At 55.6% G+C, this 23,873-nt stretch overlaps 1 protein-coding gene across 2 annotated transcripts in view; it reads left to right on the top strand.

The window, feature by feature from the left end:
• The first annotated feature begins 7,527 nt into the window (after positions 1–7,527).
• NRBP1 (nuclear receptor binding protein 1) overlaps positions 7,528–23,873 on the top strand; it is a 95,805-nt gene continuing 79,459 nt past the window's right edge. Inside the window, exons 1-6 of one of the 2 annotated variants that reach the window (XM_077291987.1) lie at positions 7,528–7,737; positions 9,233–9,456; positions 13,649–13,771; positions 16,705–16,806; positions 19,033–19,122; positions 19,222–19,262. In XM_077291987.1, coding sequence (XP_077148102.1) covers positions 9,265–9,456; positions 13,649–13,771; positions 16,705–16,806; positions 19,033–19,122; positions 19,222–19,262 — 548 coding nt within the window. In that variant the 5' untranslated portion in view covers positions 7,528–7,737; positions 9,233–9,264. The remainder of the gene's footprint in view (positions 7,738–9,232; positions 9,457–13,648; positions 13,772–16,704; positions 16,807–19,032; positions 19,123–19,221; positions 19,263–23,873) is intronic. The other variant, XM_077291986.1, reaches the window with a different exon arrangement.

Here is a 23,873-nt window from a genome sequence, read left to right as displayed (position 1 = left end):
ATCTTGGAAAAGGGCAGTAATGCACAAAAGGTAAAAAATGTTCAGAGTCCTGACAGCCGCTGTCACTACTGACAGCAGCATCAGAGGGGTTAAACGCCTACGATCGGTGCTAGCACGGATCGTGGGGATTGCTGCGGGGTGTCAGCTGTCACATATAGCTGACACCTGCACCAGATCACCACGGCGCTCAGCGTGAGGCCACGGTGATCGTGTCGCCATTCTAGTACTGCTCCGGGCAGAAATGCAGTTCCCGCAGCGCAGTACTAGTACGACGCATGTCAGGAAGGGGTTAATGATGTTCCACCATCCTTTAATAATGTCCCTGTCCTGTAATAATGTCCTCCGTCCTGTAATGTCCTCCATCCTGTAATAATGTCCCTGTCCTGTAATGATGTCTCCTGTCCTGTAATAATGTCCCCGTCCTGTAATATTGTCCTCATCCTGTAATAATGTCCCCCATCCTGTAGTGATGATATCCATCCTGTAATAATGTCCCCTGTCCTGTAATAATGTCCCCGTCCTGTAATATTGTCCTCATCCTGTAATAATGTCCCCCATCCTGTAGTGATGATATCCATCCTGTAATAATGTCCCCCGTCCTGTAATAATGTCCCCTGTGATGGTATGATATGGTGTGGGGGGCATCATTCTATGCTTATACTGTTACTGATTTTCGGAGTGTTGTCTTGTTGCTCTGGATCATTCTGTGTGTTCCCCGTCATGTCTGGAGTCTTAATTACCCTACAAAAGGTCCGATAATTGTACTAACTCCATAGTTACCATCTGCAGCCTGAATGTGCCCATGCCTCTTGATGACCCCTGCTGACACTTCCTGACTGTCCACTCATGACCCCTCTACAAATCACCCCCTGTAGTGCGGTGATCTCTGAGGCACCTTCCCAGGTCTAGGGGGCCTGAAAACTGTCCAACCTGCCTGCCTACCCCTGGATATAAGGAGGGGGCCTGAGGAGGACGTGAGGCTGGTCAGATAGATCCTGTGTGGGATGCTGATGTCTGATTACCCTGGATAATACTGCTGGAGGAGCCTATGTCAGCAGAAATGTCATGTGGCACAACTGTTATTGGGTTACACGGGGGGGCATCAGGGGTTGGGGGGTTACATGGGGGGGAGCCCTGGGGGTGAGGAGGTTACACGGGGGAGCCCAGGGGTGAGGGGGTTACATGGGGAGCCCGGGGGTTACACGGGGGAGCCCGGGGGTTACATGGGGAGCCCGGGGGTTACACGGGGGAGCACGGGGGTGAGGGGGTTACATGGGGAGCCCGGGGGTTATACGGGGGAGCCCGGGGGTGAGGAGGTTACATGAGGAGCCCGGGGGTTACACGGGGGAGCCCGGGGTTGAGGAGGTTACATGGGGGAGCCCGGGGGTTACACGGGGGAGCCCGGGGTTGAGGAGGTTACATGGGGAGCCCGGGGGTTACACGGGGGAGCCCGGGGGTTACATGGGGAGCCCGGGGGTTACACGGGGGAGCCCGGGGGTGAGGGGGTTACATGGGGAGCCCGGGGGTTACACGGGGGAGCCCGGGGGTTACACGGGGGAGCACGGGGGTGAGGGGGTTACATGGGGAGCCCGGGGGTTACACGGGGGTGAGGGGGTTACATGGGGAGCCCGGGGGTTACACAGGGGAGCACGGGGGTGAGGGGGTTACATGGGGGAGCCCGGGGGTGAGGAGGTTACATGGGGAGCCCGGGGGTTACACGGGGGAGCCCGGGGTTGAGGAGGTTACACGGGGGAGCCCGGGGTTGAGGGGGTTACACGGGGGAGCCCGGGGGTTACACGGGGGAGCCCGGGGTTGAGGTTACACGGGGGAGCCCGGGGTTGAGGGGGTTACACGGGGGAGCCCGGGGGTTACACGGGGGAGCCCGGGGTTGAGGGGGTTACACGGGGGAGCCCGGGGGTTACACAGGGGAGCCCGGGGTTGACGGGGTTACACGGGGGAGCCCGGGGGTTACACGGGGGAGCCCGGGGTTGAGGGGGTTACACGGGGGAGCCCGGGGGTTACACGGGGGAGCCCGGGGTTGAGGGGGTTACACGGGGGAGCCCGGGGGTTACACAGGGGAGCCCGGGGTTGAGGGGGTTACACGGGGGAGCCCGGGGGTTACACGGGGGAGCCCGGGGTTGAGGGGGTTACACGGGGGAGCCCGGGGTTGAGGGGGTTACACGGGGGAGCCCGGGGTTGAGGGGGTTACACGGGGGAGCCCGGGGGTTACACGGGGGAGCCCGGGGTTGAGGGGGTTACACGGGGGAGCCCGGGGGTTACACGGGGGAGCCCGGGGTTGAGGGGGTTACACGGGGGAGCCCGGGGTTGAGGGGGTTACACGCATACCTCCCAACCGTCCCGATTTCAGCGTGACAGTCCCGCTTTGGCACCGGGGTCCCGCTGTCCCGCTTCGGGCATTTAAAATCCCGAATTTGCGGCCGCCGGTGAAGCCCCGCCCACTTCCGGGACGTAGAGAGAGCCCGATTAGGTTTGTGGCTGTTTTTTTTTTCTTATACATGCTGGGTCTCCTCCCGACCGATCCCTCCCCCGCCCCCGCCCCCTGTGTGTGCGGCGCTGCCACGCTGAGGAAGAGAGCCAGCAGCGATCAAGATGAGAGGTCAGCGACTCACTACCTGAGGTGTGTGCACAGAGCTCTGGCGTCTCCTGCTCTTAGCTGCTATCCCGGCAGAGAAGGAGAGACGGGGGAGGTGCCGGGACAGTGCAGAGCTGTGAGCAGCCGGAGAAACTGAAGAGCTGCACATGGACAGATCAGCCGCCCCTGCACCACAGAGGAGATTGTGTGTGTGTGTGATGTGTGTGTGTGTGTGTGAGATGTGTGATGCTGCATTTGTGTGTGTGTCATGTGTGTATGAGGTATCTGGTGTGTGTGATGGCTGGGTGTGTGTGATGGCTGGGTGTGTGTGTGTGTGATGGCTGAGTGTGTGTGTGTGATGGCTGGGTGTGTGTGTGTGTGTGATGGCTGGGTGTGTGTGATGGCTGCATGTGTGTGATGGCTGCGTGTGTGTGTGTGTGATGGCTGCGTGTGTGTGTGTGTGTGATGGCTGCGTGTGTGATGGCTGCGTGTGTGTGTGTGATGGCTGCGTGTGTGTGATGACTGCGTGTGTGTGTGATGACTGCGTGTTTGTGTGATGGCTGCGTGTGTGTGTGTGATGGCTGCGTGTGTGTGTGATGACTGCGTGTGTGTGTGATGGCTGTGTGTGTGTGTGATGGCTGCGTGTGTGTGTGATGACTGCGTGTGTGTGTGATGGCTGCGTGTGTGTGTGATGACTGCGTGTGTGTGTGATGGCTGTGTGTGTGTGTGATGGCTGCATGTGTGATGCATTTGTGTCAAAGCTGCGTTTGTGAGCTGCGTTTGTGATGCTGCGTGTGTATGTGTGATACTGTGTGTGTGTGATGCTGCATGTGTGTGAGCTGCGTGCCTGTATGTCATTATACAGTATGGAGAACTGTGGCCATAATACAGTATGGAGCATCATGTGGGGTCATTATACAGTATGGAGCATCATGTGCAGTCATTATACAGTATGGAGCATCATGTGCGGTCATTATACAATATGGAGCATCATGTGCAGCCAGTATACAGTAAGGAGCATCATGTGCAGCCAGTATACAGTATGGAGCATCATGTGCGGTCATTATACAATATGGAGCATCATGTGTGGTCATTATACAGTATGGAGCATCATGTGCGGTCATTATACAGTATGGAGCATCATGTGCAGTCATTATACAATATGGAGCATCATGTGTGGCCATTATACAGTATGGAGCATCATGTGTGTTCATTATACAGTATGGAGCATCATGTGCAGCCAGTATACAGTATGGAGCATCATGTGCAGTCATTATACAATATGGAGCATCATGTGTGGCCATTATACAGTATGGAGCATCATGTGTGGTCATTATACAATATGGAGCATCATGTGCAGTCATTATACAGTATGGAGCATCATGTGCGGTCATTATACAATATGGAGCATCATGTGCAGTCATTATACAGTATGGAGCATCATGTGCAGCCAGTATACAGTATGGAGCATCATGTGCGGTCATTATACAGTATGGAGCATCATGTGCGGTCATTATACAGTATGGAGCATCATGTGCGGCCAGTATACAGTATGGAGCATCATGTGCGGTCATTATACAGTATGGAGCATCATGTGCGGTCATTATACAATATGGAGCATCATGTGTGGCCATTATACAGTATGGAGCATCATGTGTGTTCATTATACAGTATGGAGCATCATATGCAGCCAGTATACAGTATGGAGCATCATGTGCGGTCATTATACAATATGGAGCATCATGTGCAGCCAGTATACAGTATGGAGCATCATGTGCGGTCATTATACAATATGGGGCATCATGTGCGGTCATTATACAGTATGGAGCATCATGTGCGGTCATTATACAGTATGGAGCATCATGTGCGTTCATTATACAGTATGGAGCATCATGTGCGGCCATTATACAGTATGCATGCGGTCATTATACAGTATGGAGCATCATGTGCGGTCATTATACAATATGGAGCATCATGTGCAGCCAGTATACAGTATGGAGCATCATGTGCGGCCATTATACAGTATGGAGCATCATGTGCGGTCATTATACAGTATGGAGCATCATGTGCGGTCATTATACAGTATGGAGCATCATGTGCGGCCATTATACAGTATGCATGCGGTCATTATACAGTATGGAGCATCATGTGCGGCCATTATACAGTATGGAGCATCATGTGCGGTCATTATACAGTATGGAGCATCATGTGCGGCCATTATACAGTATGGAGCATCATGTGCGGTCATTATACAGTATGGAGCATCATGTGTGTTCATTATACAGTATGGAGCATCATGTGCAGCCAGTATACAGTATGGAGCATCATGTGCGGTCATTATACAATATGGAGCATCATGTGCAGTCATTATACAGTATGGAGCATCATGTGCAGCCAGTATACAGTATGGAGCATCATGTGCGGTCATTATACAGTATGGAGCATCATGTGCGGTCATTATACAGTATGGAGCATCATGTGCGGCCAGTATACAGTATGGAGCATCATGTGCGGTCATTATACAGTATGGAGCATCATGTGCGGTCATTATACAATATGGAGCATCATGTGTGGCCATTATACAGTATGGAGCATCATGTGTGTTCATTATACAGTATGGAGCATCATGTGCGGCCAGTATACAGTATGGAGCATCATGTGCGGTCATTATACAGTATGGAGCATCATGTGCGGTCATTATACAATATGGAGCATCATGTGTGGCCATTATACAGTATGGAGCATCATGTGTGTTCATTATACAGTATGGAGCATCATGTGCGGTCATTATACAATATGGAGCATCATGTGCAGCCAGTATACAGTATGGAGCATCATGTGCTGTCATTATACAATATGGGGCATCATGTGCGGTCATTATACAGTATGGAGCATCATGTGCGGTCATTATACAGTATGGAGCATCATGTGCGTTCATTATACAGTATGGAGCATCATGTGCGGCCATTATACAGTATGCATGCGGTCATTATACAGTATGGAGCATCATGTGCGGTCATTATACAATATGGAGCATCATGTGCAGCCAGTATACAGTATGGAGCATCATGTGCGGCCATTATACAGTATGGAGCATCATGTGCGGTCATTATACAGTATGGAGCATCATGTGTGTTCATTATACAGTATGGAGCATTATATGCAGCCAGTATACAGTATGGAGCATCATGTGTGGCCATTATACAGTATGGAGCATCATGTGCGGTCATTATACAGTATGGAACATCATGTGCGGTCATTATACAATATGGAGCATCATGTGCAGCCAGTATACAGTATGGAGCATCATGTGCGGCCATTATACAGTATGGAGCATCATGTGCGGTCATTATACAGTATGGAGCATCATGTGCGGTCATTATACAGTATGGAGCATCATGTGCGGCCATTATACAGTATGCATGCGGTCATTATACAGTATGGAGCATCATGTGCGGTCATTATACAGTATGGAGCATCATGTGCGGCCATTATACAGTATGGAGCATCATGTGCGGTCATTATACAGTATGGAGCATCATGTGCGGCCATTATACAGTATGGAGCATCATGTGCGGTCATTATACAGTATGGAGCATCATGTGCGGTCATTATACAGTATGGAGCATCATGTGCGGCCATTATACAGTATGGAGCATCATGTGCGGTCATTATACAGTATGGAGCATCATGTGCGGCCATTATACAGTATGGAGCATCATGTGCGGCCATTATACAGTATGGAGCATCATGTGCGGCCATTATACAGTATGGAGCATCATGTGCGGCCATTATACAGTATGCATGCGGTCATTATACAGTATGGAGCGTCATGTGTGTTCATTATACAGTATGGAGCGTCATGTGTGGCCATTATACAGTATGGAGCATCATGTGTGTTCATTATAAAGTATGGAGCGTCATGTGTGGCCATTATACAGTATGGAGCATCATGTGAGGTCATTATAAAGTATGGAGCGTCATGTGTGGCCATTATACAGTATGGGGCATCATGTGTGGTCATTATACAGTATGGAGCACTGTGTGGCCATATTTTTTTGTTTATAACTATTGTATATGAAACAGTGTGATCAGCAGTGCTAAATGGGTGTGCTTGGGACGTGGATATGGGTGTGACTAATTATGAATGGGTGTGGTCAGAGGCGTGGCCTAAAATTTGCCGCGGCGCGCGAAGCGCGCCGCAAACTTTGTCCCTCTTTCCCATCTTCAAAGGTTGGGAGGTATGGTTACACGGGGGAGCCCGGGGGTTACACGGGGGAGCCCGGGGTTGAGGGGGTTACACGGGGGAGCCCGGGGTTGAGGGGGTTACACGGGGGAGCCCGGGTAGGGTCCCAAATCGGAATATAGAGCTAATAAACTTGGTGCTCAACGGGTGTTATAGAGGTCATTTTACTGCCGTTGTTTCAGTCATGTATCGCCCTTCATCAGTTTACTACAAAAACGTACGGTATATAATGCAAACCAAACTTGTATCCGTCCATCAATGCAACAAATCCTCTTCAGATGACCGTGCTATGGAGGGTTCTCCAGCAGTAGGACCCTGTGACATACCCCATCATGTAATAATACACGGGGGGGGGTGAGGGGGGGGGTGAGGGGCTTATACGGGGGGGGGGGGGAGCCCGGATGGATGAGGCTTCTCCTAGTAGTGTGCGGCCCCTTTAAAGTTAAAAAAATAAAATTAAAATATGAACAAGCAGCCGCACTGTGATTGGCCGATGAAACTGGTCGCTATGGACACCACACACTTCATTTTCTGGCATTGCTGTAAACGAGTCTCTTGCTTGGACAGAAACCGCGCACTGTCAGACCACGCCCTCTGCAGAAAGCAACGCCCACTTCACAAGCGCAGAAACAGGAGAGAAGTGACCTGTACGGCACGCCGTAGTACTGAGACGTAATGACGTATGCCCAGTAAGATCTTACGTCAATACGTCTACCAGGAAGTACGTGCCCACATCCCGGCCCCGCCCAGCTCACCCAGGTACCTACGTAACACGTTCTGTGCGTCTGACGTCACCCGTGCCGCCGTACTTCAGCTGACGCAGGTTGTCACCATATAGCCGGGACCCGGGGACCGAGACCGGAGCCTGAGGGACGAGCGCAGCCTCCGCACACTCCCGGTATACCGCCCCTCCCCCTGTGCATTATATACTATACCGCCCCTCCCCCTGTGCATTATATACTATACCGCCCCTCCCCCTTTACATTATATGCTACACCGCCCCTCCCCCTGTACATTATATAGTATACCGCCCCTCCCCTGTACATTATATGCTATACCGCCCCTCCCCTGTACATTATATGCTATACCGCCCCTCCCCCTGTGCATTATATACTATACCGCCCCTCCCCTGTGCATTATATAGTATACCGCCCCTCCCCCTGTGCATTATATAGTATACCGCCCCTCCCCTGTACATTATATGCTATACCGCCCCTCCCCCTGTGCATTATATACTATACCGCCCCTCCCCTGTGCATTATATAGTATACCGCCCCTCCCCCTGTGCATTATATAGTATACCGCCCCTCCCCCTGTGCATTATATACTATACCGCCCCTCCCCCTGTGCATTATATACTATACCGCCCCTCCCCCTTTACATTATATGCTACACCGCCCCTCCCCCTGTACATTATATAGTATACCGCCCCTCCCCCTGTGCATTATATAGTATACCGCCCCTCCCCCTGTGCATTATATGCTATACCGCCCCTCCCCCTGTGCATTATATAGTATACCGCCCCTCCCCCTGTGCATTATATAGTATACCGCCCCTCCCCCTGTGCATTATATAGTATACCGCCCCTCCCCCTGTGCATTATATGCTATACCGCCCCTCCCCCTGTGCATTATATGCTATACCGCCCCTCCCCCTGTGCATTATATGCTATACCGCCCCTCCCCCTGTGCATTATATGCTATACCGCCCCTCCCCCTGTGCATTATATGCTATACCGCCCCTCCCCCTGTGCATTATATGCTATACCGCCCCTCCCCCTGTGCATTATATGCTATACCGCCCCTCCCCCTGTGCATTATATGCTATACCGCCCCTCCCCCTGTGCATTATATGCTATACCGCCCCTCCCCCTGTGCATTATATGCTATACCGCCCCTCCCCCTGTGCATTATATGCTATACCGCCCCTCCCCCTGTGCATTATATGCTATACCGCCCCTCCCCCTGTGCATTATATGCTATACCGCCCCTCCCCCTGTGCATTATATGCTATACCGCCCCTCCCCCTGTGCATTATATGCTATACCGCCCCTCCCCCTGTGCATTATATGCTATACCGCCCCTCCCCCTGTGCATTATATGCTATACCGCCCCTCCCCCTGTGCATTATCTGCTATACCGCCCCTCCCCCTGTGCATTATCTGCTATACCGCCCCTCCCCCTGTGCATTATCTGCTATACCGCCCCTCCCCCTGTGCATTATCTGCTATACCGCCCCTCCCCCTGTGCATTGTATTCTATACCGCCCCTCCCCCTGTGCATTATATGCTATACCGCCCCTCCCCCGTGCGTGGTGCTGATCTTTCTGTAACTTTCCCCCAGGGGTCCCCGGTTTGGTGTCTTCTTATGTTTCTCTCCTCTTCTCATTTTCAGGTGCCTTCTTCTTTTGACTCCAGTCCACCATAATGTCTGAAGGGGATAATAAAGCGGCCCCCAGTACAGGCTCCGACCCCAAACTGGACAGTGCAGTCTCCATGTCGCCCCCAGTGAGTGCCCCTTCTGTGCCAGCCCAAGAGGAAGAGGAGGAGGAGAGTGAGGACGAGTCCGAGATCCTGGAGGAGTCGCCATGTGGGCGCTGGCAGAAGAGGCGAGAAGAGGTGACATGTATCTTATGTTCTTCTCATTCTGCTGGTCTGTGCTCCCCCCCCCCCCCCCCCCCCCCCCCCCCGCCGGCACGGGGCAGCATGCTCCGCCATCTCCTCCCTTACCCTCCTGTAGGTGGCACCCTCCTCCCTGACCCTCCTTACGTGGTCTTCCACTACCCTTTTTTCTGGCCTTTGTCCTCCTCGTCCCTGACAGCTGCGTCATCCTCCTCCTCGTCCCTGGCGGTCTCCCCCTCCTCCCTAGCCCTCCTCCTCCTCGTCCCTGGCGGCCGCGTCGTCGTCCTCCTCCTCGTCCCTGGCGGCCGCGTCCCCGTCCCTGGTGGCCGCGTCGTCGTCCTCCTCCCCGTCCCTGGCGGCCGCGTCGTCGTCCTCCTCCCCGTCCCTGGCGGCAGCGTCGTCGTCCTCCTCCTCGTCCCTGGCGGCCGCGTCGTCGTCCTCCTCCTCGTCCCTGGCGGCCGCGTCGTCGTCCTCCTCCTCGTCCCTGGCGGCCGCGTCGTCGTCCTCCTCCTCGTCCCTGGCGGCCGCGTCGTCGTCCTCCTCCTCGTCCCTGGCGGCCGCGTCGTCGTCCTCGTCCCTGGCGGCCGCGTCGTCGTCCTCCTCCTCGTCCCTGGCGGCCGCGTCGTCGTCCTCCTCCTCGTCCCTGGCGGCCGCGTCGTCGTCCTCCTCCTCGTCCCTGGCGGCCGCGTCGTCGTCCTCCTCCTCGTCCCTGGCGGCCGCGTCGTCGTCCTCCTCCTCGTCCCTGGCGGCCGCGTCGTCGTCCTCCTCCTCGTCCCTGGCGGCCGCGTCGTCGTCCTCCTCCTCGTCCCTGGCGGCCGCGTCGTCGTCGTCCTCCTTCTTGTCCCTGGCGGCCGCGTCGTCGTCGTCCTCCTTCTTGTCCCTGGCGGCTGCGTCTTCCTCGTCTCTGGCGGCTGTGCCGTCATCCTCATCCCTGGCGGTGGCCTCCCCCTCCTACCTAGCCCTCCTGGCCGCAGCCTCCTCTCCTCCTGGCTGCGGCGGTCTCCCCCTCCTCCCTAGCCCTCCTGGCCGCAGCCTCCTCCTCCTCCTGGCTGCGGCGGCCCCCTCCTCCTCCCTAGCCCTCTTTGCTGCAACAGCCTTCTCCTCCTCCCTAGCCCTCCTGGCCGCAGCCTCCTCCTCCTCCTGGCTGCGGCGGCCCCCTCCTCCTCCCTAGCTCTCCTGGCTGCAGCCGCCTCCTCCTGGCTGCGGCGGCCTCCTCCTCCTCCCTAGCCCTCCTGGCTGCGGCCTCCTCCTCATCCTCCTGGCTGCGGCCTCCTCCTCATCCTCCTGGCTGCGGCCTCCTCCTCATCCTCCTGGCTGCGGCCTCCTCCTCATCCTCCTGGCTGCGGCCTCCTCCTCATCCTCCTGGCTGCGGCCTCCTCCTCATCCTCCTGGCTGCGGCCTCCTCCTCATCCTCCTGGCTGCGGCCTCCTCCTCATCCTCCTGGCTGCGGCCTCCTCCTCATCCTCCTGGCTGCGGCCTCCTCCTCATCCTCCTGGCTGCGGCCTCCTCCTCATCCTCCTGGCTGCGGCCTCCTCCTCATCCTCCTGGCTGCGGCCTCATCCTCCTGGCTGCGGCCTCATCCTCTTGGCTGCGGCCTCATCCTCTTGGCTGCGGCCTCATCCTCTTGGCTGCGGCCTCATCCTCTTGGCTGCGGCCTCATCCTCTTGGCTGCGGCCTCATCCTCTTGGCTGCGGCCTCATCCTCTTGGCTGCGGCCTCATCCTCTTGGCTGCGGCCTCCTCCTCTTGGCTGCGGCCTCCTCCTCTTGGCTGCGGCCTCCTCCTCTTGGCTGCGGCCTCCTCCTCTTGGCTGCGGCCTCCTCCTCATCCTCCTGGCTGCGGCCTCCTCCTCATCCTCCTGGCTGCGGCCTCCTCCTCATCCTCCTGGCTGCGGCCTCCCCCTCCTCCTCAGCTTTCCTGGCTGAGGCCTCCTCATCCTCCTGGCTGCGGCCTCCCCCTCCTCCCTAGCCCTCTTGGCTGCGGCCTCCTCCTGGCTGCGGCGGCCTCCCCCTCCTCCCTAGCCCTTCTGGCCGCCGCAGCCTCCTCCTCCTGGCTGCAGCGGCCTCCTCCTCCCTAGCCCTCCTGGCTGCGGCCTCCCCCTCCTCCTTAGCCCTCCTGTCTGCGGCCTCCTCCTGCCTGCGGCGGCCTCCCCCTCCTTCCTAGCTCTCCTGGCCGCAGCCTCCTCCTCCTCCTGGCTGCAGCGGCCTCCCCCTCCTCCCTAGCCCTCCTGGCTGCAGCGGCCTCCCCCTCCTCCCTAGCCCTCCTGGCTGCGGCCTCCCCCTCCTCCCTAGCCCTCCCGGCTGCGGCCTCCTCCTCCTCCCTAGCCCTCCTTGTTGCGGCCTCCTCCTCCTGGCTGCGGCCTCCCCCTCCTCCCTAGCTCTCCTGGCTGTGGCGGCTTCCCTAGCCCCCCTGGCTGTGGCGGCCTCCCCCTCCTCCCTAGCCCTCCCGGCTGCAGCCTCCCCCCTCCTCCTGGCTGCAGCCTCCCCATCCTCCCTAGCCCTCCTGGCTGCAGCCTCCTCTTGGCTGTGGCGGCTTCCCTAGCCCTCCTGGCTGTGGCGGCCTCCTCCTCCTGGTTGCGGCCTCCTCCTCCTCCTGGCTGCGGCCTCCCCCTCCTCTCTAGCTCTCCTGGCTGCGGCTGTGGCCTCCCCCCCTCCTCCCTAGCCCTCCTGGCTGCGGCTGTGGCCTTCCCCCTCCTCCCTAGCCCTCCTGGCTGCGGCTGTGGCCTTCCCCCTCCTCCCTAGCCCTCCTGGCTGCGGCTGTGGCCTTCCCCCTCCTCCCTAGCCCTCCTGGCTGCGGCTGTGGCCTTCCCCCTCCTCCCTAGCCCTCCTGGCTGCGGCTGTGGCCTTCCCCCTCCTCCCTAGCCCTCCTGGCTGCGGCTGTGGCCTCCTCCTCCTGGCTGTGGCGGCTTCCCTAGCCCTCCTGGCTGTGGCGGCCTCCTCCTCCCTAGCCCTCCTGGTTGCGGCCTACCCCCTCCTCCCTAGCTCTCCTGGCTGCGGCCTCCTCCCCGCTGTGGCGGCCTCCCCCCTCCTCCCTAGCCCTCCTGGCTGCGGCCTCCTCCGGGCTGTGGCGGCCTCCTCCTCCTCCCTAGCCCTCCTAGTTGCGGCCTCCTCCTCCTGGCTGCGGCCTCCCCCTCCTCCCTAGCTCTCCTGGCTGCGGCCTCCTCCTCCTGGCTGCGGCCTCCCCCTCCTCCCTAGCTCTCCTGGCTGCAGCCTCTTCCTGGCTGCGGCGGCCTTCCCCTCCTTCCTAGCCTTCCTGGCTGCGGTGGCCTCCTCCTCCTGGCTGCCTCCTCCCCCTCCTGGCTGCGGCCTCTTCCTACTGACTGCGGCCTTCTCCCTAGCCCTCCTGGCTGCAGCCTCCTCCTCCTGGCTGCGGCGGCCTCTCCCTCCTCCCTAGCCCTCCTGGCCGCAGCCTCCTCCTCCCTTGCGCTCCTGGCTGCGGCCTCCTCCTCCTCCCTAGCCCTCCTGGCTGTGGTCTCCTCCTGGCTGCGGCCTCCTCCTCCTCATGGCTCCTCTCTCCTGTGTCATGTGACTGGTGCGGGCTGATCGTGGCTGGCTCGACTCCATCGCCTCCTGACTCAGCGGCCGTCTCCCTCCTCGGCCGCTTCTCTGCTTCTGATGTGCAGTTTTCTGTCCTCTGTGCTGCTGTCCTGCATCCGCTTCTCCATCCCCTTGACGTCTGTGTGCCGGAGGCTATACCCCGTAGGTGTCGGCGGGCTGCTGCAGCGCTTCTTTATCATTACTTTATGGACGCTGTATGAAATGTAACCCTTTAGGGGCACAGCCTATGTTAGAAGGCTCTACTGTTATCTGTGGACACAGCGCCCCTCCTGTTCATGGCCCGGTATTGCAGCGGCTCAGTGTCTGGGGCGGCTGATCCTCCTTGCGTCATCATTATTTGTGTTTTCCCTTCTATGTTATCCAGAACCCCTCTGATTACTCCTGCAGAGGCTCGGGACCCCTCTCTTGTGGAGCGTCTCTGTATATGGCACCGGTGGAGATCTGTAAGGCAGTAGGACACCTCGCACATTTGCCAGCGGCGTCCTCCAATCACACGGTGCCACCATCGATGTACGCTATTTCCTCCGCCTTGCCTGGGGGGCCGGACACCCCTCTGGCAGCAGCTGCTGACTGTAGTAAGATCAATTCACATATGGCAGGAACTGAACAGTGTGAATGGTGTCGCCCCCTGCAGGTGAACCAGCGAAATGTGCCCGGCATCGACAGCGCCTACCTCGCCATGGACACTGAAGAAGGGGTGGAGGTGGTCTGGAACGAGGTGCAGTTCTCTGAAAGGAAGAACTTCAAGCTGCAGGAGGTGGGTACGGGGTCTCTAGTGGGGTGGTCGTGGAAATGATGTGGTGTCTCTGGTGGGGTGGTCCTGGTAATGATGGGGTGGTCCTGTAATGATGTGAGGTCTCTGGTGGGGTGGCCCTGGTAATGATGTGGGGTCTCTGGTGGCGTGGTCCTGGTAATGATGTGGGGTGGTCCTGGTAATGATGGGGGTCTCTGGTGGGGTGGCCCTGGTAATGATGTTGGGTCTCTGGTGGGGTGGTCCTGGTAATGATGGGGTGGTCCTGGTTATGATGTGGGGTCTCTGGTGGGGTGGTCCTTGTAATGATGTGGGGTCTCTGGTGTGGTGGTCCTTGTAATGATGTTGGGTCTCTGGTGGGGTGGTCCTGGTAATGATGTGGAGTGGTCCTGGTAATGATGTGGGGTCTCTGGTGGGGTGGCCCTGGTAATGATGTTGGGTCTCTGGTGGGGTGGTCCTGGTAATGATGGGGTGGTCCTGGTTATGATGTGGGGTCTCTGGTGGGGTGGTCCTGGTAATGATGTGGGGTCTCTGGTGTGGTGGTCCTTGTAATGATGTGGGGTCTCTGGTGGGGTGGTCCTGGTAATTATTATTTATTTCTATAGCACCGTTGATTCCATGGTGCTGTACATGAGAAGGGGTTACATACAAGTTACAGATATCACTTACAGTAAACAAACTAACAATTACAGACTGATACAGAGGGGCGAGGACCCTGCCCTTGCCGGCTTACATTCTACAGGATGGTGGGGAAGGAGACAGTAGGTTGAGGGTTGCAGGAGCTCCGGTGTTGGTGAGGCGGTAGCTTCAGTAGTGGTGAGGAGGGAGCGGGGTCAGTGCAGGCTGTAGGCTTTCCTGAAGAGGTGGGTTTTCATGTTCCGTCTGAAGGATCCGAATGTGGTTGATAGTCGGACGTATTGGGGCAAAGAATTCCAGAGGATGGGGGATATTCGGGAGAAGTGTTGGAGGCGGTTGGGTGAGGAGCGAATAAGTGTGGAGGAGAGAAGGAGGTCTTGGGAGGACCGGAGATTACGTGAGGGAAGATATCAGGAGATTAGTTCAGAGATATAAGGAGGAGAAAGGTTATGGATGGCTTTGTAGATCAGTGTTAGTAGTTTAAACTGGATACGCTGGGAAATTGGGAGCCTGTGGAGGGAAGAAGCGGGAGTTTAGCGAGGAGAGAAATGAATTAGTTGGGCAGCAGAGTTAAGGACGGACTGGAGGGGTGCAAGAATGTTAGAAGGTAGGCCACAGAGGAGGATGTTGCAGTAGTCGAGGCAGGAGATGATGAGGGCATGCACAAGCATTTTGGTAGAGTGAGGGTTGAGGAAATTGACGGATTCTGGAGATATTTTTGAACTGGAGGTGGCGAGAGCTTGGATGTGCGGTTTGAAGGACAGGGCAGAGTCCAGGGTTACTCCGAGGCAGCGGATTTCCTGGACAGGGGAAAGTGTGATTTCATTGATTGTGATAGAGCAGGTAAGGAAGATCTATGAGATGGGGGAAAGATGATGAGTTCAGAATTGTCCACATTGAGTTTGTGGAAGCGAGAGGAGAAGGAGGATATGGCTGATAGACACACCGGGATTCTGGACAGCAGAGAGGTGACGTCTGGGCCAGAGAGATAGATCTCAGTGTCATCAGCATAAAGGTGGTACTCGAATCCATAGGACTTTGAGTTGTCCCAGACCAAGTATATAGATTGAGAAGAGTAGGGGTCCTAGAACAGAGCCTTGGGGGACTCCAACAGAGAGAAGATGGGATGAGGAGGTAGTGTGGGAGTGGGAAACTCCAAACGTGCGGTTGGAAAGGTATGAGGAGATCCAGGATAGGTTGAGGTCTTTGACACCAAAGGAAGAGAGGATCTGTAGTAGGAGGCAGTGGTCAACTGTGTGGAATAATGGGGATGGAAGCCAGATTGTAGGTTGTTGAAGAGTGCGTTAGATGCAAAGTGATAGTAAAGTTCAGCATGGACGTGCTGCTCAAGGAGTTTGGAAGCAAATGGGAGCAAAGATATGGGGCGATAGCTGGACATACCGATTGGGTCAAGAGATAGCTTTTTGAGGATAGGTGTGATTGTGGCATGCTTGAAAGCAGAGGGGAAGGTACCAGAAGTTAGTGATAGGCTGAAGAGATGGGTTTAGGATGGGATAAGTGTGGTGGTGAGGTTGGGGAGGAGATGGGATGGGGTCAAGTGCACAAGTGTCTGTTGCCAGGGCGAGGAGTGTGGGTGAAGTGGAGGCTGCCATAGCATAGTGCAGCAGGGGAGGCGGTGTCGGAGGGTGTCAGACATGTTTCGCTGAGGCCTAAGAAGGAAAAATTACAAGAGGTAAAGTGGTTGTGAATCATATGGAGTTTATTGCAGATGCAGTGGGAATTCCAGAGTGATCCAGAGAGAGGGAGCAGGGTGGTGGGCGTCAGGGGCACGGATTTGAAGTGGGCGAGATTTCGGGTGTTGATATTGGGTTTGGAGCGATAGGGGGAAATAATGGGAGGTATGAGCCTTGGGGGCCAGGATTGGGAGGTATGTCGCCAGCGGTGAGGAGAAGCAGAGAGTGGCCGGCTTGTTTTATGTAGGAGAGATGTGATGTTGAGGAGGAGGTCAGGTGGGGGGGCAAGAGGGAAGAATAGATTATTATTTGGTTAGAGGGTGCTGGGGTATGCAGATATTGAAGGAGAGTGAGGAGTAATGGAGCCAAAACTGTTAAGCGTAAGACAGCATGGTGAGACGAAGAGAAAGAAATTTAGTACATTTAATAAAAGTGGTCAGTCGTACCTTCTGTTCACTTCTGGTTCATTTCTGGGAATATTTCTGCTGTATACTTAAAGAGCCAGACCATGAGTATAAGTAATGATGTGGGTGTCTCTGGTGAGGTGGTCCTGGTAATGTTGGGGTGGCTCAGGTTGGTTGACGTGTTCTCTGGTGATGTCTCTTCCAGGACAAGGTGAAGGCCGTGTTTGATAATCTCATCCAGTTGGAACATCTCAACATTGTCAAGTTCCACAAGTATTGGGCGGACGTGAAGGAGAACAGAGCGAGGGTGAGTCCCTGCCATCTGTCCGCGTGTCCCCCGATGTGTGTGAATGTGGGTCGCCCTATGTACACTGTACACACAGGTCACCATGTGCCTCAGCTCCTCAGCCGAAGCTTGATTTGCGGAGTAACTTCATTTTAAATTTGTTGCCTGCAGATCTGTGGTGGTCCGGGTCCTGAGATTTCCACCAAATGCTCGATAACTACGAAGGTTATGCTTTCTATTGAATCCGTACCTCGCTGTATGTGCGAACTCAGACAGGAGCTGCGTGCTTTTCAGGGGGGGCTGCTAAGCAATCGGTGGCTGTTACAGGACTTGGACCCCACCAATCTGCAGGCAATTAACTTTCATGGAAAAAAAAACATTTAAGGTTCAGTTACCCTATAATGAATGTCTGCACTGCTGCCTCCCCACTGCTGCCTCCCCACTGCTGCCTCCCCCACTGCTGCCTCCCCCACTGCTGCCTCCCCCACTGCTGCCTCCCCCACTGCTGCCTCCCCCACTGCTGCCTCCCCCACTGCTGCCTCCCCCACTGCTGCCTCCCCCACTGCTGCCTCCCCCACTGCTGCCTCCCCCACTGCTGCCTCCCCCACTGCTGCCTCCCCCACTGCTGCCTCCCTCACTGCTGCCTCCCTCACTGCTGCCTCCCTCACTGCTGCCTCCCTCACTGCTGCCTCCCTCACTGCTGCCTCCCTCACTGCTGCCTCCCTCACTGCTGCCTCCCTCACTGCTGCCTCCCTCACTGCTGCCTCCCTCACTGCTGCCTCCCTCACTGCTGCCTCCCTCACTGCTGCCTCCCTCACTGCTGCCCCTCACTGCTGCCCCTCACTGCTGCCTCCCCCACTGCTGCCTCCCTCACTGCTGCCTCCCTCACTGCTGCCTCCCTCACTGCTGCCCCTCACTGCTGCCCCTCACTGCTGCCTCCTCACTGCTGCCTCCCCCACTGCTGCCCCTCACTGCTGCCTCCCCCACTGCTGCCCCTCACTGCTGCCCCTCACTGCTGCCCCTCACTGCTGCCCCTCACTGCTGCCCCTCACTGCTGCCCCTCACTGCTGCTGCCCCTCACTGCTGCTGCCCCCCACTGCTGCCTCCCCCACTGCTGCCTCCCCCACTGCTGCCTCCCCCACTGCTGCCTCCCCCACTGCTGCCTCCCCCACTGCTGCCTCCCCCACTGCTGCCTCCCCCACTGCTGCCTCCCCCACTGCTGCCTCCCCACTTCTGCTCCTCACTGCTGCCTCCCCACTTCTGCTCCTCACTGCTGCCTCCCCACTTCTGCTCCTCACTGCTGCCTCCCCACTTCTGCTCCTCACTGCTGCTCCTCACTGCTGCCCCTCACTGCTGCTGCCCCCCACTGCTGCCTCCCCCACTGCTGCCTCCCCCACTGCTGCCTCCCCCACTGCTGCCTCCCCCACTGCTGCCTCCCCCACTGCTGCCTCCCCCACTGCTGCCTCCCCCACTGCTGCCTCCCCCACTGCTGCCTCCCCCACTGCTGCCTCCCCCACTGCTGCCTCCCCCACTGCTGCCTCCCCCACTGCTGCCTCCCCACTGCTGTCCCCCCACTTCTGCTCCTCACTGCTGCCTCCCCACTTCTGCTCCTCACTGCTGCCTCCCCACTTCTGCTCCTCACTGCTGCCTCCCCACTTCTGCTCCTCACTGCTGCCCCTCACTGCTGCTGCCCCCCACTGCTGCCTCCCCCACTGCTGCCTCCCCCACTGCTGCCTCCCCCACTGCTGCCTCCCCCACTGCTGCCTCCCCCACTGCTGCCTCCCCCACTGCTGTCCCCCCACTTCTGCTCCTCACTGCTGCCTCCCCACTTCTGCTCCTCACTGCTGCCTCCCCACTGCTGCCTCCCCACTTCTGCTCCTCACTGCTGCCTCCCCACTGCTGCCTCCCCACTTCTGCTCCCCACTGCTGCCTCCCCACTTCTGCTCCTCACTGCTGCCTCCCCACTTCTGCTCCTCACTGCTGCCTCCCCACTTCTGCTCCTCACTGCTGCCTCCCCACTTCTGCTCCTCACTGCTGCCCCCTCTGCTGGCTTGTATAGTGAGTTTACCTCCTTGGTGCACGCATTGGCACCATGTGTCTCTCTGGGGCGCTGTCCATAGGTGTCGCTGTTATGTACAGCCCTCACGTATCCTGGTGCCCGTCCTGCAGCTGTATTACAGGTCCCTGGACTCCTGACAACCCCATTATCTTTGCTGACAACCATTTTCACGCCTCTTATCCGGACAGGTGATTTTCATCACAGAATACATGTCGTCCGGGAGCCTCAAACAATTTCTGAAAAAGACAAAGAAAAACCATAAGACGATGAATGAGAAGGTGAGGATGAGCCCTGTGGTGTGATGGCGCACCCTGCGGTGTAATGGCGCACCCTGCTGCTCCGTCCGCCATGTCTGATGATTGTACTTATGTCCACAGGCCTGGAAGAGATGGTGCACGCAGATCCTGTCTGCACTCAGGTGAGCGGGGCCTCGATGCTGACTCTGACAACTCTGCCGACTCTTTATTGTCAGGCGTGTTGTCATCATCGGATGAGGTCACAGGATCGGCAGTAATCTGCCAGGGAACATGGTTACAAGCACTGAATGTGCCAAGTCCTCCCCAGCCATAGCCACCTCTCGCTGCACGCATCCACTGTGCCCAATAGATGGGCTCCGAATAGGGTGGCGCCCCTCCACGTCCCTGTATACGTCCACGTATGGTGTATAGGTTATTGTGGCAGATGGTGACTTGTGCTGGGTGTAGTATTATACTATTACAGTCGGGGGTGTCAGTCGCTGTGTACCACTCTGTGCTCAGCTGTGAGGGTGTGTAGGTTATAGTAGTAGATGGTGACCTGTGCTGGGTGTAGTATTATACTATTACAGTCGGGGGTGTCAGTCGCTGTGTACCACGCTGTGCCCAGCTGTGAGGGTGTATAGGTTATAGTAGTAGATGGTGACCTGTGCTGGGTGTAGTATTATACTATTACAGTCGGGGGTGTCAGTCGCTGTGTACCACCCTGTGCTCAGCTGTGAGGGTGTGTAGGTTATAGTAGTAGATGGTGACCTGTGCTGGGTGAAGTATTATACTATTACAGTCGGGGGTGTCAGTCGCTGTGTACCACTCTGTGCTCAGCTGTGAGGGTGTGTAGGTTATAGTAGTAGATGGTGACCTGTGCTGGGTGTAGTATTATACTATTACAGTCGGAGGTGTCAGTCGCTGTGTACCACCCTGTGCTCAGCTGTGAGGGTGTGTAGGTTATAGTAGTAGATGGTGACCTGTGCTGGGTGTAGTATTATACTATTACAGTCGGGGGTGTCAGTCGCTGTGTACCACGCTGTGCTCAGCTGTGAGGGTGTGTAGGTTATAGTAGTAGATGGTGACCTGTGCTGGGTGTAGTATTATACTATTACAGTCGGGGGTGTCAGTCGCTGTGTACCACCCTGTGCTCAGCTGTGAGGGTGTGTAGGTTATAGTAGTAGATGGTGACCTGTGCTGGGTGTAGTATTATACTATTACAGTCGGGGGTGTCAGTCGCTGTGTACCACCCTGTGCTCAGCTGTGAGGGTGTATAGGTTATAGTAGTAGATGGTGACCTGTGCTGGGTGTAGTATTATACTATTACAGTCGGGGGTGTCAGTCGCTGTGTACCACGCTGTGCTCAGCTGTGAGGGTGTGTAGGCTATAGTAGTAGATGGTGACCTGTGCTGGGTGTAGTATTATACTATTACAGTCGGGGGTGTCAGTCGCTGTGTACCACGCTGTGCTCAGCTGTGAGGGTGTGTAGGTTATAGTAGTAGATGGTGACCTGTGCTGGGTGTAGTATTATACTATTACAGTCGGAGGTGTCAGTCGCTGTGTACCACGCTGTGCTCAGCTGTGAGGGTGTGTAGGTTATAGTAGTAGATGGTGACCTGTGCTGGGTGTAGTATTATACTATTACAGTCGGGGGTGTCAGTCGCTGTGTACCACCCTGTGCTCAGCTGTGAGGGTGTGTAGGTTATAGTAGTAGATGGTGACCTGTGCTGGGTGTAGTATTATACTATTACAGTCGGGGGTGTCAGTCGCTGTGTACCACGCTGTGCTCAGCTGTGAGGGTGTGTAGGCTATAGTAGTAGATGGTGACCTGTGCTGGGTGTAGTATTATACTATTACAGTCGGAGGTGTCAGTCGCTGTGTACCACGCTGTGCTCAGCTGTGAGGGTGTGTAGGTTATAGTAGTAGATGGTGACCTGTGCTGGGTGTAGTATTATACTATTACAGTCGGGGGTGTCAGTCGCTGTGTACCACGCTGTGCTCAGCTGTGAGGGTGTGTAGGTTATAGTAGTAGATGGTGACCTGTGCTGGGTGTAGTATTATACTATTACAGTCGGGGGTGTCAGTCGCTGTGTACCACCCTGTGCTCAGCTGTGAGGGTGTATAGGTTATAGTAGTAGATGGTGACCTGTGCTGGGTGTAGTATTATACTATTACAGTCGGGGGTGTCAGTCGCTGTGTACCACCCTGTGCTCAGCTGTGAGGGTGTGTAGGTTATAGTAGTAGATGGTGACCTGTGCTGGGTGTAGTATTATACTATTACAGTCGGGGGTGTCAGTCGCTGTGTACCACGCTGTGCTCAGCTGTGAGGGTGTATAGGTTATAGTAGTAGATGGTGACCTGTGCTGGGTGTAGTATTATACTATTACAGTCGGGGGTGTCAGTCGCTGTGTACCACCCTGTACTCAGCTGTGAGGGTGTATAGGTTATAGTAGTAGATGGTGATCTGTGCTGGGTGTAGTATTAGACTATTACAGTCGGGGGTGTCAGTCGCTGTGTACCACGCTGTGCTCAGCTGTGAGGGTGTGTAGGTTATAGTAGTAGATGGTGACCTGTGCTGGGTGTAGTATTATACTATTACAGTCGGGGGTGTCAGTCGCTGTGTACCACTCTGTGCTCAGCTGTGAGGGTGTGTAGGTTATAGTAGTAGATGGTGACCTGTGCTGGGTGTAGTATTATACTATTACAGTCGGGGGTGTCAGTCGCTGTGTACCACCCTGTGCTCAGCTGTGAGGGTGTATAGATTATAGTAGTAGATGGTGACCTGTGCTGGGTGTAGTATTATACTATTACAGTCGGGGGTGTCAGTCGCTGTGTACCACGCTGTACTCAGCTGTGAGGGTGTGTAGGTTATAGTAGTAGATGGTGACCTGTGCTGGGTGTAGTATTATACTATTACAGTCGGAGGTGTCAGTCGCTGTGTACCACGCTGTGCTCAGCTGTGAGGGTGTGTAGGTTATAGTAGTAGATGGTGACCTGTGCTGGGTGTAGTATTATAATATTACAGTCGGGGGTGTCAGTCGCTGTGTACCACCCTGTGCTCAGCTGTGAGGGTGTGTAGGTTATAGTAGTAGATGGTGACCTGTGCTGGGTGTAGTATTATAATATTACAGTCGGAGGTGTCAGTTGCTGTGTACCACCCTGTGCTCAGCTGTGAGGGTGTGTAGGTTATAGTAGTAGATGGTGACCTGTGCTGGGTGTAGTATTATACTATTACAGTCGGGGGTGTCAGTCGCTGTGTACCACCCTGTGCTCAGCTGTGAGGGTGTGTAGGTTATAGTAGTAGATGGTGACCTGTGCTGGGTGTAGTATTATACTATTACAGTCGGAGGTGTCAGTCGCTGTGTACCACGCTGTGCTCAGCTGTGAGGGTGTGTAGGTTATAGTAGTAGATGGTGACCTGTGCTGGGTGTACTATTATAATATTACAGTCGGAGGTGTCAGTCGCTGTGTACCACCCTGTGCTCAGCTGTGAGGGTGTGTAGGTTATAGTAGTAGATGGTGACCTGTGCTGGGTGTAGTATTATACTATTACAGTCGGGGGTGTCAGTCGCTGTGTACCACCCTGTGCTCAGCTGTGAGGGTGTGTAGGTTATAGTAGTAGATGGTGACCTGTGCTGGGTGTAGTATTATACTATTACAGTCGGAGGTGTCAGTCGCTGTGTACCACCCTGTGCTCAGCTGTGAGGGTGTGTAGATTATTGTAGTAGATGGTGACCTGTGCTGGGTGTAGTATTATACTATTACAGTCGGGGGTGTCAGTCGCTGTGTACCACGCTGTGCTCAGCTGTGAGGGTGTGTAGGCTATAGTAGTAGATGGTGACCTGTGCTGGGTGTAGTATTATACTATTACAGTCGGGGGTGTCAGTCGCTGTGTACCACGCTGTGCTCAGCTGTGAGGGTGTGTAGGTTATAGTAGTAGATGGTGACCTGTGCTGGGTGTAGTATTATACTATTACAGTCGGGGGTGTCAGTCGCTGTGTACCACGCTGTACTCAGCTGTGAGGGTGTATAGGTTATAGTAGTAGATGGTGACCTGTGCTGGGTGTAGTATTATACTATTACAGTCGGGGGTGTCAGTCGCTGTGTACCACGCTGTGCTCAGCTGTGAGGGTGTGTAGGTTATAGTAGTAGATGGTGACCTGTGCTGGGTGTAGTATTATACTATTACAGTCGGGGGTGTCAGTCGCTGTGTACCACGCTGTGCTCAGCTGTGAGGGTGTATAGGTTATAGTAGAAGATGGTGACCTGTGCTGGGTGTAGTATTATACTATTACAGTCGGGGGTGTCAGTCGCTGTGTACCACGCTGTGCTCAGCTGTGAGGGTGTGTAGGTTATAGTAGTAGATGGTGACCTGTGCTGGGTGTAGTATTATACTATTACAGTCGGGGGTGTCAGTCGCTGTGTACCACGCTGTGCTCAGCTGTGAGGGTGTGTAGGTTATAGTAGTAGATGGTGACCTGTGCTGGGGGCAGTATTATACTATTACAGTCGGGGGTGTCAGTCGCTGTGTACCACGCTGTGCTCAGCTGTGAGGGTGTGTAGGTTATAGTAGTAGATGGTGACCTGTGCTGGGTGTAGTATTATACTATTACAGTCGGAGGTGTCAGTCGCTGTGTACCACGCTGTGCTCAGCTGTGAGGGTGTGTAGGTTATAGTAGTAGATGGTGACCTGTGCTGGGTGTAGTATTATACTATTACAGTCGGGGATGTCAGTCGCTGTGTACCACCCTGTGCTCAGCTGTGAGGGTGTGTAGGTTATAGTAGTAGAT

The sequence above is a fragment of the Ranitomeya variabilis genome, chromosome 2 (assembly GCF_051348905.1).
Source record: "Ranitomeya variabilis isolate aRanVar5 chromosome 2, aRanVar5.hap1, whole genome shotgun sequence".
Classification (NCBI taxonomy): domain Eukaryota; kingdom Metazoa; phylum Chordata; class Amphibia; order Anura; family Dendrobatidae; genus Ranitomeya; species Ranitomeya variabilis.
Note: the sequence above shows the minus strand (reverse complement) of the source record. Positions and strands in the feature narration are given on the sequence as shown.